Source organism: Rhinolophus sinicus, chromosome 3 (assembly GCF_057876585.1).
Source record: "Rhinolophus sinicus isolate RSI-liver-muscle chromosome 3, RSI-T2T, whole genome shotgun sequence".
Taxonomy (NCBI): Eukaryota; Metazoa; Chordata; class Mammalia; order Chiroptera; family Rhinolophidae; genus Rhinolophus; species Rhinolophus sinicus.
In genome coordinates this window covers 114971160-114988530 of record NC_142503.1, presented here as the reverse complement: position 1 = coordinate 114988530, position 17371 = coordinate 114971160, and the positions used below count along the sequence as shown (strand labels likewise).

Sequence of the window (17371 nt, the reverse complement as noted above, 5' to 3'; positions counted from 1 at the left end):
ATTTTCAGTAGAGACAGTGTGTTCTGTCATTTCTAAGTATATGTTAATAGTAGAATAATTATTTCTTTCCTGTAGAAAGCGAGCCAAAGATCTTGAAGAAGAATTGGAGAGAACCGTCCATTCTTATCAAGGGCAGGTATGTGTGTGTGTTTGTGTGTGTGTGTGTGTTTGTGTTTTTATGTGTGTGTAATTTAAAACAATTCTGACTTGTTTGAATTGATATCTCTATTTTGATGCAGGAGTATAGTTATTTGACTAGTTGTGTATCTATCTCTCTTGGGGTTTTGCATGTGGCGGAGGACATTTCTAGGGAATCAGAGATTCTGGGAAAAGAGATCTTGTTTGAAGTTGCCATGTCTTCTGCTGCTTTGGGAATGTGGATTGCATAGATAAATAACCTATCAGCATTGGGGTCGCATATTCAGTCAGGCTGGTTGTCTCTTAATTGGCAACTCATATTGTTGTTGTAGTTGATTATGGCATAAAATAGAAATTTACTACACAAAAATTTTAGTTGTCTTTACATTCAGTTTTGCTTTAAAAGTATAATAGAGTAGATCATGTGTATATGAAAATTTGCTATAAAATGTTACTGACTTCAGAGCCGATGCTTGAGGTATTTTTGAGTGTATAAGTTGTATACAAAATCATAGTTATAGATGTGCATGCTTATATATGAGAAATATAGTTACCAGTATTGTAATTTTCTTTTTCAGATTATGTCCCATGAGAAAAAAGCACATGATAATTGGGTAAGGATTAAATTCTCTTAAGCTCTTTTATCAAATTGTTCTTTTTCCTAATTTAAAAGAACAAGGTAAAAGATACTTTTACACTGAAAATAAAGGTAGTATTTAAAAAAAATTATTTTCTTTTACTATGTTCTTTATGAACTAAATACTTTGTTACTAAATACTTTGCAGTTATTCATAAAATCTGATTTTTCTTCTCTGCTTTCAGCACATTGCATCTTTGCAAGGAGTTCGTACTCTCCCTAGGGGAGGTGGTGTAATGTTCATGGATTTATTGTTTCAGGGCACTGGATTACCACTAATTGCTGTGGACAAATCACTTAAAATTCTTGGGTCTGTTTACTCATCTGTAAAATAGTGGCATCGGACTAAGTGATACCTAAAGTCCTTTCAAGTTCTGAAAGTTCTAAAAAAATCTAAAAATTCTAGTATCCGATTCTCAGTATTGAATTACTTGATAAACATTAAGAAAAAGACCATCATGAGAAATGGCATGTCAGTACTCCAGAACAGCTGTGTAATGAAATCATAAGGATGCAGATTTTGACCGATTATAAAAGTGATCCCTCTAACACGTAGAACTGCTGTAATAGCCAGCCTGTGGAGGACTTGTCCCAAGCATCTTTAAGGGCAGACAGTTTGCACAGTGGGTGAATACATGGGGTCTGGAGGCGGCCTGTTGTGGTTGGTATCCTGGCTTCATCACCTATTACCAGTTTCCTTACTATAAAATAGGGACATCCTTAGTACCTATTTCATTGAGTTATCGTAATGATTAAGTAAGGCAATTCTTGTAAGGTATTTAGCTAGGTGTCTGACACATAGTAAGCGCTCAGTAAATATTAACTGTTACTATCATTGTTATACTGAAGCTTGGAAGATATTTCTTAGGCATGGATATTTTTTGGAGTGGAGACTCCAGCTTAGGGTGAGAAATTAGATATATTGAATGTCAAGGTCCTTTCCTTGACATTTTGTATATTCTGTAGAGAGTTCATTGAGTAAGACTTTGTATATTCTGTATTGAGAGTTCATGTGAAGATTTGTTATTGAATTAAGCTGGGCTTGGATATGAACTTAGTCTTTTTCACCACTCCTCATCACTTTCTAAATATAAATACTCATATGTTGATTATTTTTTAAAGATGGATAGGAATTGATGTTTATTAATATCTCTCATGTTCTAGGCACTGTACCTAAAGGCATTTTATATACATTACTCATTCAGTCCACACAGTAACTCTGTGTGGAGGTATTATAATTCAAGTTTTACAGATGAGGAAATAGCCCAAGGTCACATAATTAGTGGAGATTGAAATGTTAACCTTTAAATTCCAAGTCTTGTGTTTTTTCTGTTACTTTACTTTGAACTTCTTAGTAAATAATGACACTGACTTTAAAATATGTCTCAAAATGAAGATATTTTTCAGGTTTTATAAAACTAATACATACTCATTAAACAAATATTCAGACCATATAGAAAGATACAAAGAAGTAATCAGTATTATTTTCATTTATTCCATATTTTTTTGAATACATTTAGACATAAAAGCACATAAATATTTTAAAAAATGGAATCATATTATATAATGTTTTTTAACCTGTTTACTTAATAGATCAGATATTTTTCTGTGAATGTTTCATAATTTATATAAACCTTTTCCTTTTGCTAAACCTTTAGTTTGTTTCCATTTTTTTACCCTTATAAATAATTTCACAATTTCAGTTGTTATTTTATCTAGTGAGCATTTTTTTGCTCCATCCTGTGAGATTTAATCTTTTCTTTTGAACTCACAGAGTACTTTGTTTATTTGTGTCCTATGGCAAGTACTGTGTTCATTTATATTTGTCCTTAACACAGATTAAGCTTCTAAAGATAGGGACTATTTCTTTTTCCTTAGCACCTGTACTAATGGAATGCTTTTTGCATATTGTAAGTATTCACTATCTGAATACAGTGTTTTAGATTACATTGTGGTCATTCACTGAAATTATAGTTTTATCTAGCCTTTGGGTGTAAGCTTTTCAAAAGTCTGTAGTCATTTGCCATCAGTTTATTTTTATATTTTTTTGTTGTAGGTATATCATTAACACATACTATCCTATAATCATAGTAGAACTTTTGACTTATTAACTGTACATTTTTTGTGCCTTATCGTAAGGGTACATGTGTTATACTATGTAGAAAATATTTAGAAGTAATTTTGGTTCTACATTGTTAAAAGTTAAATGAATTGGCATTTTCGTCACTAAAATTGTTGTGGTGTAATTTTTTTATTTGTTAGTACAAAATTGATTACGATTATGTACTGGAAAAGGATTTACACGTGGAATCCTTTTAATAATGAGTGCTAAAATATGGTTAAGTTATATTTTTGTGTGAATATTTACATAATTTATTCTTTGCCAGTTAAAGTCAGTTCTCATGTAGTTCACAACTTTAAGTGAGCACAGTGATAGTATAGTTCTTTAACTTGTAAAAAGTTATGGTTATAGACTGAGTTGATTTACCTATCGTATGATAGATACATTAGCCCTAGAATTCCGTGAGTTCAGCTGGTCTGATGTTCCACACACACTGCTGCCTCTAATCTGGAGAATCCACAGAATGACTAGGAAACGAGCAGGAGTCTGTATAGGTTTAACCTTTGACCACAACTATTTGGGAATATTGCATGTTCTTGGTAATTATTATAAGTGTGAGCTTTGTTTTCTATAACACAAATTCTGATTTCTAACCTTTTATTTTACTAAATAAAAGTGTCACTAAACAAATGTAAAAGACTATAGGAATATTATTGCATATAGTGCCATGTACTTAGTAGACTTCCAGCATGGCTCTGATTGTATTCAGCCATTTGAAAAAATGGCCTTTACTGGCATGCTGTGAAACTGTTTTAGATCTTTATGGTTTCACAGAATTACAGTGATTCTTTCCAGAGGTGGTTACCTTGTTCCATAGCCAGTGCTGCTATGCATAATACTCCTGAGTCTCCATTCCCGTTACCCTAAGCCTGGGTCCTTACCGTTGCTCTCTTCATTCTGTTTGGATATTTACAGCACCAAATAATGCTAATCCTTGACTTCACATCGAGATAACAGCTTTTATTGGCAAGTACCTGATTGAACTCCATCCAGCCTTAGGCTCATATCTTCTGGTTACAGGAAACTCATGCCCTTTTAAAATTATTCCCTAAATTAAAATTGTTTTCCATTGAAATTTTCAATTTACAGAAATGGATACTTACTTAAATGACTATGATATTTATATGCCATCATATTTATGTATGTGTATCTTTCATTTTAAGTTTGTTTAAAAAGTATTTGTAAAAAATATTATTTTCTTTAAGTTGGCAGCTCGGACTGCTGAAAGAAACCTCAATGATTTAAAGAAAGAAAATGCTCACAACAGACAAAAGTAAGTATCTTAGGGGGAACACTTTAAAAACTAGTTATTACTTTTATTCTTAGTTGTTATTTTATTAATAATACTCTTGTAGTGATAAACAAGAAAATTTGCAGTAAATCCAGCATATCTACTAGTAAAATATCTATTAGTTTTACTAGGATTTGTTAGAATTTTTCATTTGAAACACTTGTCTTAGGTCTAACAGAAGGAAAGTGTTCACTGATTCTTTTGTAAAAAGTGTAACAAAACTTAAGAGAAACAAAACAGGGTGGGTAGAGGGAGACTTTATGGGATGGAAAAAAGAAAGGATAACTCTCTCTGACATAATAATTCTCAGAGTATCAGCATCTTTTAACGGGTTAATGGGATAGAATAAATGTTTATTATTTCTTGTATCCCCTGGCTTTAATGTATCGAGTAGCATTACTTTATAATAATAAAATGAAAAGGAAAGTAAAAGTGTACAATGTATAGGTGAAGGGAACAGTAAGTGCTTTTCTTTCAGGATTGTAACATTCTTCCCAGAGTGTTATAATTTCTTGCCAGAATGTACTATTAACATTATCCAATATTAGCTTTAGTCGTCTTAGTTGCCTTTTCTACTCAGAAATTAAAAACAAATGATGAAATATTTTATTTGAGTTCTGATGGTCAAGAACTAGAAATAAGATTCTTTTAAAATAGCACATTTCTAAGATAGAAAGTTTCTAAGATAAAAATATTGTAGCATGAGTTTAATTGGATTCCAATTTTATGTTATGGTTGGAATCCTATGGGTAACATTACAATGGGAAACATACATCACTTAGAGACAGGAGTCCAGTGTTTTAATCCTGGCACTTTCATTTTGAATAAATTATTTAAACTCCTAGCCTCAGTTTCTTTAGTTGAAAAATGATAGACTTGTACTGGTTGACGTTGGAGGACCCTTCTTAAAATTTGGATTGTGTGGTATTGTACTCTTCGTAGCCTGATTTTGAAGACAAAACAATTCCAAACCTCAACAAAATATCATTATCACTAGGCAAAGAGAAACTAGTTATCCTAAAATAAGTAATGGGGGTTATAGAAAGGTATTTTGGTCAGAATAATTGTAAAGGGTATGTTTCTTCTATGCAGATATTGAGAAAGTGAAGAGTAGCTTGTACTCGATAGTCTCATTTTTCTTGAAATGTGGGTGCTTCTTTTGGACAAGTAACTTAGAGATGTTTGTTCTTTATTTGCAGATTAACTGAAACAGAGTTTAAATGTGAACTTTTAGAAAAAGATCCTTATGCACTTGATGTTCCAAATACAGCATTTGGCAGAGGTAGTCTTTTTTTTTTTTAACTCCTCATTAAAAAATACATATATATTTATATATATATATATATATATTGCACATACAGTTTTTATTAGTATAAATTTAACACTGTTATTTATAAGCATTTTAGATTTTTGAACTAGAGTTCTAATTGGAGTTCTCTCACAATCTCCTAAGTTTCTGAGTTGTGTTTCCCTAGCTCTACTGTAAATAATTGCTTCCTCACTTTCTCAGTGGGATTTATAAAATGATGTATATTTAGTACCTTGAGCTTTTTGGAAACTAAAGTGCTCGGCATAGTGTAAGGTACTCAATTATTTTGGGGGAGAATGAATAAGGAGTGCTTAAATAGAATAGCATTGTGACTGCTTACATAGTAGCTATTCTTTGGTATTAGCTTGAATTATAAAAATGAAAATTAAAACAGTTGGTTTTTAATTACTTAAATATATTAATTAAAAGGTGGGAAAGCCTGAGTAATCTGAGTTTTGATTGTTTTAATACCCCCAAAAGACAACCACTTCTTTGGAAGATGTATTTAATATTTCTGTTCACTCATAAATGAGTTAGCATCTTTGATGATCTCATACTATTTCAAATAGTGTAAAATTTTCAAAATAATTTTGTTTGAATTAGAATTAAGTTTCTGAGGCAGTAAAAATAAACCTATCTTTATATAGGTCGAATCCCATTATAACAACCTTTGAAAAGTTACAAAAATCATCTTTGAGAGTCCAGTTTCATTAAAATGAAATTCTATTTCTACATTTTAAAAATATCAGATTATTATGAATTTCAAATAGTAAAAAAATTAGGAGAGGGAGGAACTATACAGAAAGAATTTTTGTCTGAAATTAATGCGGAAGTCTCAGGGAGGGTAAATAATGCTTTGATCTTTTGTTGTAACTACATTTGAATATTATATGAACTACATAATAAAATTTAGCATATTTTAAAAGTGTTATTTTGATGGTATGTAAGTTTGTTTGTTTTTTTATGTAGATTTTTGATTTTCCGAGGTATAACCATTATTTGGGAATGGTGAAGTTTGTAAAATGATAGGGCTCTTGGTCATATGGTTTATAGATAAAGTAATAATTTTTTTATGAATTAGTATATGTAAACTGACTTTTTCTGGTAATGAATTAAAAGTAATTTCTGATGCTTTAGAGTATTTTATGCTTTTCATATTCTGAAGCTTTACTCAAACAATTCATGGCCAACCACAGGCTATCAGGTCCCGATTTAAACTGAGCCCTTCCATATTACAACCCTCACCAGCTGAAATATCAAGAAGTGTACTGCCATTAAAAACCAAACCAAACCAACTTCATGCCCCCCCAAATCTTATAACCCCCAAAATATCACCAGTATCCTTTGGTTAATACTTCATGGTTATATATGTATATTAATTATCAAGAGGATAATGTTTTTATTGACTAAAATATACATTTGGTAGACAGACTTTATGGAACATAGGGTTCCGTATTTAATTCTATCCCATGTTAGCAAAACCTAAGGCATAGTTGGTGATCAGGACATGGATTAAACTTAGTTGGCAATAGGATGACCTGGTGGTAATTGTTGAAATGGGATTCTAATCTATAGTGTAGCTAATTGAAACTATGAATTTAAATATGCTGTTTTAATTATTCCAGAGCATTCCCCATATGGTCCCTCACCATTGGGTCGACCTTCATCTGAAACGAGAGCTTTTCTCTCCCCTCCAACTTTGTTGGAGGGTCCACTCAGACTCTCACCTTTGCTTCCAGGGGGAGGAGGAAGAGGTATATTGTTTAAACATCTTTATTACTCTAGATTTCTTCCTTACTTTACATTTTCAATCTCAACTTATCTTTAAAACGATCTTTAAAATAATCCTTTGGAAAATACAGGCATTCCTTGCACTTATTTTGTGGGTTAGTTTTTTTTGGAAATTATGACATCTAATTTTAATATTTTTCTCTTAGATACAGTATTATAATACATTACATTTTGGTCAAGCACTTATTGTGTATCTTTTTTAAATCATATTTTGATTTCTTAAAAACTATATATTATACTACAAAATATAAAAGTTTATAAAGATTACCCAAAATAACAATATACTATAGCATAAAATTGTATTTTAATGTAACATTATTAGAATGTAGAGTTTTAAAAATCTTTGTTACTTCATTATCATGATCTTTTTATTGTAGAAAATCAAAGTGAAAGGACCTTTTTTTCAAATTGAGGAATTCAGAATTGCTTTATTGTAGGTAGTTTTCATGGAAACCTTAAATGAGACCTAAATAATTTCTTAATACTTTAAAAAAACAACTTAAGATTGTCTGCCCATTTGTGTTTTTGAAAAACCAACCTAAGATTGTTACCCGTTTGTGTTTTTGAGAATTTCCTGGGCTACTTTAAGACTAAGCATTAGCTGTTGGTTTTTCTGCATTTACTTCATTAGCTCTCACCCTGGTGTTATCTATGTACCTGGAGTTTTCCTCTTTTGATCTATTACCATACTTTGTTCACTCTGTCAAGTTGCTTTACAATTTTCCCTTAAATTGTGGCAAAATTCAAAGATAGAGAGCCCTGTCTATTCCAAAATCAAAAGTCGTAGGTTTTTAGCCCGTCTGTTTTATAAGAGCTGATAGCATTTTTCACCAGTATTACATCTCTATTCCCCATTTTTATCAGTAATTTTAGCATATTGAATTTGAGAGGAACAAAAGTAATGAGACCAAATAAAACAAACTAAACCTAACATACCAAAGCTCAAATATTCACTTGGATGTTACCCATTGAAGTAGCCTCTCAGAGAGAGTGTGTACTGCCCTGTTGAAGCTGTCATTATTTTAAATATCTTTAGAACTCTTTCTTTGGAATTGCCTTCAAGAGTATGAAACAAAAATAAATTTTCCTCCTTTATGTTCATGAGATATTCTCTCTTTTCCCGTTTCTTATTTATATCCTCTTTCCCCATCCTCAGTTTGCTAAACTTCCCAGTACCACAGTTGATTCGGCCAATAGCCTGGTGACACTTTTATTGGCTTTGAATCGAAAGTTCCAGGGAAAGAGATTGAGTTGCAGACTGACACTTGGAACCCTAGGAGAGCTTTTTTTTTAAGCACTCTAGGAAGGGGACTAATTCTGAAATACACATGTGCACTGCAAATGCCCTAAATCCATTCCTCCACCTCCCCAATTTTTTGCCTTGACCTACAGCAAGAAATAGATTTTATATCATCACATTACATACTAATATAAATATAATTGAAACCAGTTACACGAAATAGTACTTCCATTGATTAAGACTAAATTAATTTTATACACCAAAATGGGTTGCATCCAGCAGTCTGAAAAACAGTGCCCTAGAAATAAGGGTATAATTGGCTAGATTGTGAATCACTGGAAGTTGAATGACATAAGTCAAGGATTGCTTGTAGTCAATTGAATATTTGGAATGAAAATAAAAATTATCTTTGATTTCTCCTCTCCTATTTAAATTCCTTTCCTTTCCTTTATAATTACTTTCAAGATAATATGTGTCTAGGTTATTTGCAAAGGTGTTTAACTACTTGTTAGAAAAGCTACAGAGGTTTTAGGTAAGTAATCAGCAGGTGTTAAAAGACTTGCTTTGAACTGAAAGTTTCTGTGATCCGCCAAAGAAGGATGACTAGTACCCTTCCTTTTTCTTCCTTTTATTACCTTTTTAAATTTGAAAGTTTGGATGAGATGTGTGTTTGAATAAAATTGAGTATACGGAAAATAATTTCTTTTTAGAGTAATTGTATATAACATTTGGTCTGAATGAAAAATTTTAACCTTTAGCACTTTCCAGTTTGTAATTTTTCACTTGGTAGTCAGTTAGTTGGCCTGTACTTGGTCTTCTGGAAGTAAGCAGTCAGAAAGCCTGTGAATCTCTCCTTAAAGAACTGTGCTTCACTCGAGATGAATTTAGCATCATTGACTCTAGTACATTTCTTACCAATTTTCTGCTTTCCTAGCCTTTTTTTACCTAATGGACTGATTAGAAGGATGAACAAGCTAGAAGGAAAGATTTGGGGAGTTTAATAGAATGTATAGCTATAAGGAAAAGAGATAGCTTACCTTCTAACATAAACGTCAGTTTACCTCTTGACTCTACAGAAGAGAGCAGATAGAAAAACATTTTAGAAGATAACTACATATTTTAAAAAAAAATGCATAAACTGATTTGCACAAATTACCAATAAAAGGTCAAATTAATTTTTGTTCCCTCTTTTTAAAGGAGATACTGAAATATGGGAAGCATTTTAGAAAGACTTCTATTAAAAAATGTTTTTTTTTTTTTAAAAGCTGTCCCTTGAAAGGAACAAGCTTTTGTTTTCTGGGCCGTATAATTTTGAGAAGACCTCATTTACTTCTCAAAGATGGACAAATGCGGTATTAATATATTGTTATTTAGTGTTAAAAAATTTTTTATATTTGTCTTTTCTATTTTCATTGAATAGGGATTATTAATTGAGGTACTATCCTTTCTGTAGTCATAAGAAGGGAATTTTAAAGTGATTCCCCTTCTTTTTTATTGTAAGCATAACAAATTTTCATATCCAAGTGACTATTACTTTGCTTGAAGTGTTTGTTCCAATAGTCCTATTGCTGCTGAAACTCTTGGTAGAGACTTGCCTTCAGAGCTATGAGCTCTTTTTGAAGGTGAATTTGATATATAAAAATTGCTAAAAGCCATTTATAGCCAAATTTATCTTATGGCATAAAGTTTGTAATCAGACTGGTTGAAATCATTTTTGGGCAGAAGTAGAGAGTCATATTACAACATTGAGATGCAGTTTCTTGAGTAGCTCTAAAGTTAATCTGAGTACATTTCCAAAAGGGTTTTTCTAAAAACATACTTTGAGTAGTCACAGAATTATTGAAATATGTGTATTGCCCCTAAGATGGTTGTTTTAAAGGAATCATGCTGTTTTTGACTACTGGCGTATTAGCTTAAGCAACACAAACTTCATTTTATAACTATTTTATTACACCTGGTTTAGAAATCTTTACTTTGCAATTTACTTTCTACATTTACTTTTCAAACATGATTTATAATTTGTAATTTAACTACTGATTTTATGTGTAACACAATTATGGTAACATTTAAAAACAAATTTTGTAGTGTTTATGCATGTGGCAGAATTTTCCTAGAAATGGCTTTGGTGGGATAGTTACAGTCTAATGGGTCTTAGGAAAGCTTCATTGGAATCTGACTGTTTTCACTTTTAAAAAAGTGTCTGGAATTTGATGATAGGTCTTATACTTTTTTAGATAAAACAATTGTATTTTTTTTTCTTTAATTAGGCTCCAGAGGCCCAGGGAATCCTCTAGACCATCAGATTACCAATGAAAGAGGAGAACCAAGCTGTGACAGGTTCACTGATCCTCACCGAGCACCTTCTGACACTGGGTCCCTTTCCCCTCCATGGGAACAGGATCGTAGAATGATGATCCCTCCATCAGGTGTGGAAAGAGTATAGTTATTATTTATATTTGAAAGGCAACCAGTATGTGCAACTTACAGCGATGGAAGAAAAGAGTACATGTGTGCCCTGTATTAAGAAAAACCATGATATTATGTATTAGAACATAATAACAACACAAATTTCCAAACAAACTAAGTGAGGGTAATTGTTCACATTACAGAAAGCTGTTTTACGCCCAGTCCCACCCCCTCCCCTCCCCCCATGGAATACCTTTATTGTTTTTGTTGCTTATGGAAAATACATGCTTATTTTAGAAAATCTAAACAATACAGAAATATGTAATTAGGAAAGTGAAAAAATCCCCCTTATCATCTTAGCATGCCCTTTCCAGAATTACATCTTTTAGGAATTTTTCTTTTTTGGTATGCATTCATAAACATAGATATACAAATTCCTTCATCATTTTTGTGCAATTACACTATCCACTCTCTTTTAATTATTTTTTTTTTTATTGAATAATGTATCTTAGATATCTTGCCAAAGTAAATATATTTACCAGAAGATTCACAGCAGAATATCCTGAAATAATGCAATTACTAGTTTCATAATAGCCCCTATTCTCCCAAGGTCCCTACTCTCCCAAGGAAGGTATTTCAAATCATTTATGTAGTTTGCTCACTTTTATTTATGCCCCTTATTTCAGGGACATTGTTATGTGAAGTTAGCTATGCCTGCTTTGAATAAGTTAGTTACATTTAAAACAATAAATACTATTTCATATTTTTTCCTGAGAAGCTGGAGAGGGAAGAATATGATGGTAAACTTTAATTCCAAGAGTTAGCCTTTGCTGTGGTAGTACGTGTCTGTTCTGAAAAGTGATGGCTCCTTATACTGTGGCTTCTCCTGTGTTTGATATCACTAAAGATAGAAACTTGTGTTACTTTTATTCACAACACCTACAACAATGCCAGGTACATAGTATATGCCCAGTAAATATTTGTTGAATGAATACCCAAATAATTCTGAGAAAGTTGAGTATTGTTTCTTAGTGTTTTTATATTTAGAAATATATATGAGGTGACTGACAAACTTAAGAACTTGGAAAGGGGTGCCATAGAACATCTCTGAAAGATACCTTCTTGACCTTTAATTTAACATTCATTTAAAAGCTGTGATTAAAAATAAAGATTAATAAAGTACAGCCCTTGTCCCAGGGGACTTTATTGTAAGATTTCGGCAGGTATCATGTCTCTCTATCTGTGTAGAGGACTTTCCTTTAGAGAATGCAAAAGTTATTAGCACCAAAAGTCTCTGTCATACTCTGTCTTCCTAAAGTATCATCTAGTGTAGTGTTCTCAAACTTGGCTTATCATCAGAAATAACCTAGGGAACTTTAAGAAAAATGCAGATATGTGGGTCCAACCTCAGATCAGACTTTCTGAGCATGAACTCAGGAGGTGAGGCCTGTATTTCTAAAAAACTCCATAAAGGTTCTGAGGAAAAATTAAATTGAAAAACCACAAATCTGTCCATAGCCCTCATTATATGGAGAAGGGAACTGTGTCACGAAACAGATTAGCTGGCAATCTTAGGTTAAAATAGTTAGCTAGGAGAATAGCTCGGGCTAGAACTCAGAGATCAATGACTTTGTTATTGTTCATTTCACCAAACTAGAAAATATTTTACATGTCCTTTAAAATTTATCTGAAACCTGTAATTTTCAGACCTTTTGATATTGTCTCACAGATCCCTGAGTTTCTTTTCATTTTGTTTCCAGTTTTTTCTCTTTCCTTGTTTGGTTAAATAACTTCTGTTAATCTATCTTCAAGTTTACTGACCCTTCCCTCTGTCATCTCCATTCTGCTATCAAGCCCATCCAGTAAAAGTTTTATTTATGTATTTATTTATGTATTTATTTATTTATTTTTAATTCAAAAGCTATTTATTAGACATTCAACCTATAAACAAAAATTCTAAATTATTTCACAGAAGAACACAAGTATGAACCTACATCAAAATGAAAGTGCTTGGGAATCACTTAGAGTCTATTTAAGGTCTATGCTCATTTCCTTATTCTAACCCATATTAAAGGATCAATGGATTAAATAATTAAGTCAGATCAACCAGATGAGCTCTAACTGGTCCTACAATTAAACTCAAGTCAGCGTTATTTGATCTGAAAGTTTTATTTTAGATAATATATTTTTCAGTTCGAGAATTTCCATTTGGTTCTTTTTTTATTATAGTTTTGATTTTTCCGCTGAGATTTATTTTTTAATTCATTATAAACTTTTTAATCTTCACTGAGCATAGTTTTATAATAGCTGCTTTAAAATCTTTGTATGATCATTCTAACATCAGGGTCATTTTGAGGATAACCTCGATTGATTGTTTTTTCCCGTTCCTTGCTATTTAGAGTAATTTTGGATTCAAAACATTGTGAAGATTCTGCATTCTACTATATTTCTCTGAAAAGGGTTATTGGTTTTGTTTTACAACACAGGTTGGTCAAATTATAGACTGTTTCTTTCCTGAGTGGGCAGCAGCTCAAATATCAGTTCAGTTTTGTAGCCTCTTCTGAAAACTGCTTAAGTTTGCCTCACACATGTGGGTCATAGACTTGGGCAGAAAACTCGGAATTTTGAGCTCTACTTCTCTGACTTCCTTGGGCTCTGTCATTTATTTTTTGAATCCAGAAAGTTCTGTGAGTTTTGACCGTTCTGCGTTGCATCTTGACCCTGGATTTCCTTAAGGCTACACTGTAAAAATGGAAAACTCACCTCATGATGGTCCCTTCTCCCAGTTCCCACTTGTTTACCTAATCTGCCTACTTTTTTTCATGTATAAGAGCCTTCAGGTAGTTATTTTTTGTGTATTGACCGGAGTTACTATATGTGGGAGGGTCAGTCTATTATGAATGTAATGGAACCTAGTATCCATTACTTTAAAAGTCTGACTAAAAATTCAAAATTGTGAGCTTCTAAATTGATATTTTCAAAATTGTGAGCTTCTAAATTAATACGATAGATGATACCTATCGTATTCGTTTTACAGTGTGTCTCCAAATAATGTACCTGATCCATTCGGTTTGACACAAGAGTCACTTAAGTCCATTGTAATCTCAATGAAATAAGTAATTCTACAGACAAAGCAAAGGAATTTTACGTACTATTCAGAACTTTATGGTTGAGTTGCGTTAAATGTCTCCTGAGGTTCTAGAACGTACGTAGTTTGAATTGGAATAATGTTGATGAATGCATTTAGCTATTAGCCCTATTCTCACCAAGAGTAAATTTATAAAAACATTCTATTTGCTCTTGGTGCTTCTCTGTCCCATCTAAATAGTCACTGAGCAGGTTTCTGTATTGGTTCTTTTATTTCGAATTACAGTTAGCTAATTGGTAAATTAGAGCACTGAACAAGGAATGAGGAGACTTGGGTTTTTATCTTGTCTTTACCATTAATTTCTTGTGTCATCTTGAGCATTTCATTTTGCCTGTCACTGTTTTCTCAGCTATAAAATAAGGACTTAATGTAAAATACAGGGGTAGTGATAATCTAAAGTAATCCCATTTCTGATGGAATGGGCACTGAACAAGGTTAAGTCACATTGGTTAAATTTTTGTTGCAGTTTAGTGTTTATTAAGAATTTATAATGGGTTGGTTATTTCCAAAACATATTCCTGTTAAAATTCTTACTCTGATTGCTGTATGACATATGAGTATTAACAACTTGTATTATGCATCAAAAACATCTTTTCTGCTAAAATTGTAAAGATTTCTAACTAAATTCATAAGTAAAAATAAACTGAAAACTGTCACTTGATTTGAATGCTAATTATACATGTATACTCAAATTGTGAAAAAAAATCAAGTTATATGCTTAAGAATACTTGCACTTTTCTGTATGTGTACTGCATCTAAGAAGGGTTTTTTTACTTTTGATTTTAAAACAAAGAGTCACAGAGTAACCTGTGACTCCCTTTTTTCACTTTCTCCCTTCTTTCTTTTACTGTTTTTACTGTAATAAAATAGCTTTTTATTACATTCATAAATTATTACATAATCAGAATCATCTTGTGACGTACAACTATATGGGAACTTCAAAAATAGGAAAGTTTAAAGAAATAAATAAAAACTACAATTGAACCATGGTCCCCTCCTGGCACATATAACACTTATTTTAGAAGTTGTCTTTGTAAGCATGAATTTGTTAGAAAAACATTCCAGTTTTGTTTTGCATAGGTCATGGCTATTTTTCAGTTTGCTTTAGGGTTCAGTGATTTGTTAGATACAGGTTCATGTCCAGATGCAAAAACTCTTTCATCCTAGGAAATAACCATAGTTTAGTATTTATCAGCCAAGGTAAGTCTGTAGAAGTTAATAAAAACATTTTTTAAGGCTGTGCCCAAATGCAAAGAATAGTTGGAATTCAGAAAAACACACGTGTCAGAAAGGTTGAAATTAGTCAGTGTATCTTTCCAATGTTTTATTTATTCCTATTGCCAGTTAGAGATATGAGCTGCATTCCTAACATTCATACCAAACTTCTACATTTCTGAGTCACAGAGTAATCTGTGACTCCCTTTTTTCACTTTCTCCCTTATATTGACATATTAATTATATTGACATATTAATTTTTGGTTCACTGATTTTTCTTAGCCAGCGTTAGGTTTAGATATATTCCACCTTGCTAGCTACTTCAGAAACGAGCCTCTTAAGTTCAATGTGATCTGTCTGTCTGTCTATCTATCTGTCTATCTATCTATCTATCTATCTATCTATCATCTATCGATCGATCGATATCTGTAGTTCTGTTTTCACAAATTTATACAGAAGGGGAGCGATCATAGCTTTGAAATGATTTAAATGGGACCTATAATGTGGGTACTGAATGTATCGCTAGCCCTTCAATGGGAAAGGTTTCCTTTCTATTTAAGTTCAGTTTCCATTTCCTTAGGAAAGGAAGCCTTACCTGACCTTTCTGACTAGCTCAAGTCCCCTTGTTATGTGCTTTCAAAGCACCCTCTAACACTCCTTCTTGTATTATATTATGTAGTATTATCAGGGCTCAAGAAGAGTCCTGCTTCCCACTAATGATTGTGTCTTTTAAGATTTTTCTTAAATTTTAAAATATTTTAGTTTAAAACACTTATGTTAAAAATAATAGGACAACTAACATAACTAAGTTTCTGAAGAATATGGATTCTGTAGTTGTTTGAGATTACCAGGAATTAAGTCCCATTATGCATACTATGTAAAATTTATATATTCCCTTAACATCTTAGTACTTAGCAGAAATTTTTAAGATTTTCACGACTTCAGATGAGTAAACAGAAATAATTTAAAATGGTTCCATAATTCCAAGGAATCATTTGTTTTTTACACTGTTAAATACTCTGAAGAGGGAAAAAAACTTTCTTACCTGATATAGTCAGAAAAGATATTCTATAACTTGTCTTTTTTTTCTCAAATATTCTATTATAGACATTTTGGTTAGAGGATCTATAAGTATAGATTATTTTCTTCAAATCAACATTTTCTCATAATTTTCAGCTGCAGACTTAATCTTCTTATAGACCAATAAATGTTTTAATTATCTTTTCTTCTAAAACTCTTTGTAGTATATAAATGACTAGTAAAGGTTAATATACCAATTTAACTACCATATTAGAATAAGGCTTATTATGCTTTGACATAATTTGTGCACGGAATTGATTTGAATAGTCTACAGTGCAGTGTAGCTATTCATTTAACATTATTTTTGGTGTGTTTATAACTTAGATTGAATATTGTAGAGCAAGAATGGTTTAGGTGAAAAAACATTTGGACTTGAAGTTAAGAGCTATGGTTTCCAGTCTTCACTTTATCTTTTTGTGTGATTTTTGAAACTTGTTTCATCTTTTTGGGCCTCAGACCTTTTATACAGTGAGAGAGTTGAACTAAGTGATTTGTCTAGCTGACTAATAATAAAATTTAGCCAGGTATTAGTGGCTAATATTGAGATCTTTAAGATAATTTTCAGTAGTTGGAAGACCAAATAATGTATAATGTCAGTAGAACCAAAGGCTATTAATCAGCACTTAAAACTTGTGAATCACTCTTCTCTAAGCACAATTAAAAAAGACACCTTTTTTAGTTTTTAAAAACTTTTTGCTGGGAGACTTCCCACTCCAGATCAAGCTATAATGTACTTGAATTGAAAATGTTGACACTAGTAAACTGTGATAAGTTATGTAATACCTAGAGCAACTACATACTAAAAAATCCATTTAAAAAGGTACATTCAAAAACACTATAGATCAGATAAATCAAAATGGAATTCTAAAAAATGTCCAAGTAGGGGCCGGCCGGATGGCTCAGTTGGTTAGAGCGTGAGCTCTGAACAGCAGGATTGCCAGATCGATTCCCACATGGGCCAGTGAGCTGCACACTCCAAGTCACTGAAGAACAG

General features: G+C 32.1%; 1 protein-coding gene across 13 annotated transcripts in view; it reads left to right on the top strand.

Annotated features, from left to right (window-relative positions):
• MIA2 (MIA SH3 domain ER export factor 2) overlaps positions 1 to 17371 on the top strand; it is an 84369-nt gene that overhangs the window by 52477 nt on the left and 14521 nt on the right. For 8 of the 13 annotated variants that reach the window (XM_074328173.2, XM_019713645.3, XM_074328178.2 and 5 more), the window contains 6 exons: positions 76 to 136; positions 717 to 752; positions 4103 to 4170; positions 5388 to 5470; positions 7123 to 7251; positions 10796 to 10954. In XM_074328173.2, coding sequence (XP_074184274.2) covers positions 76 to 136; positions 717 to 752; positions 4103 to 4170; positions 5388 to 5470; positions 7123 to 7251; positions 10796 to 10954 — 536 coding nt within the window. The remainder of the gene's footprint in view (positions 1 to 75; positions 137 to 716; positions 753 to 4102; positions 4171 to 5387; positions 5471 to 7122; positions 7252 to 10795; positions 10955 to 17371) is intronic. The other 5 variants (XM_074328174.2, XM_074328182.2, XM_074328183.2 and 2 more) reach the window with 1 other exon arrangement.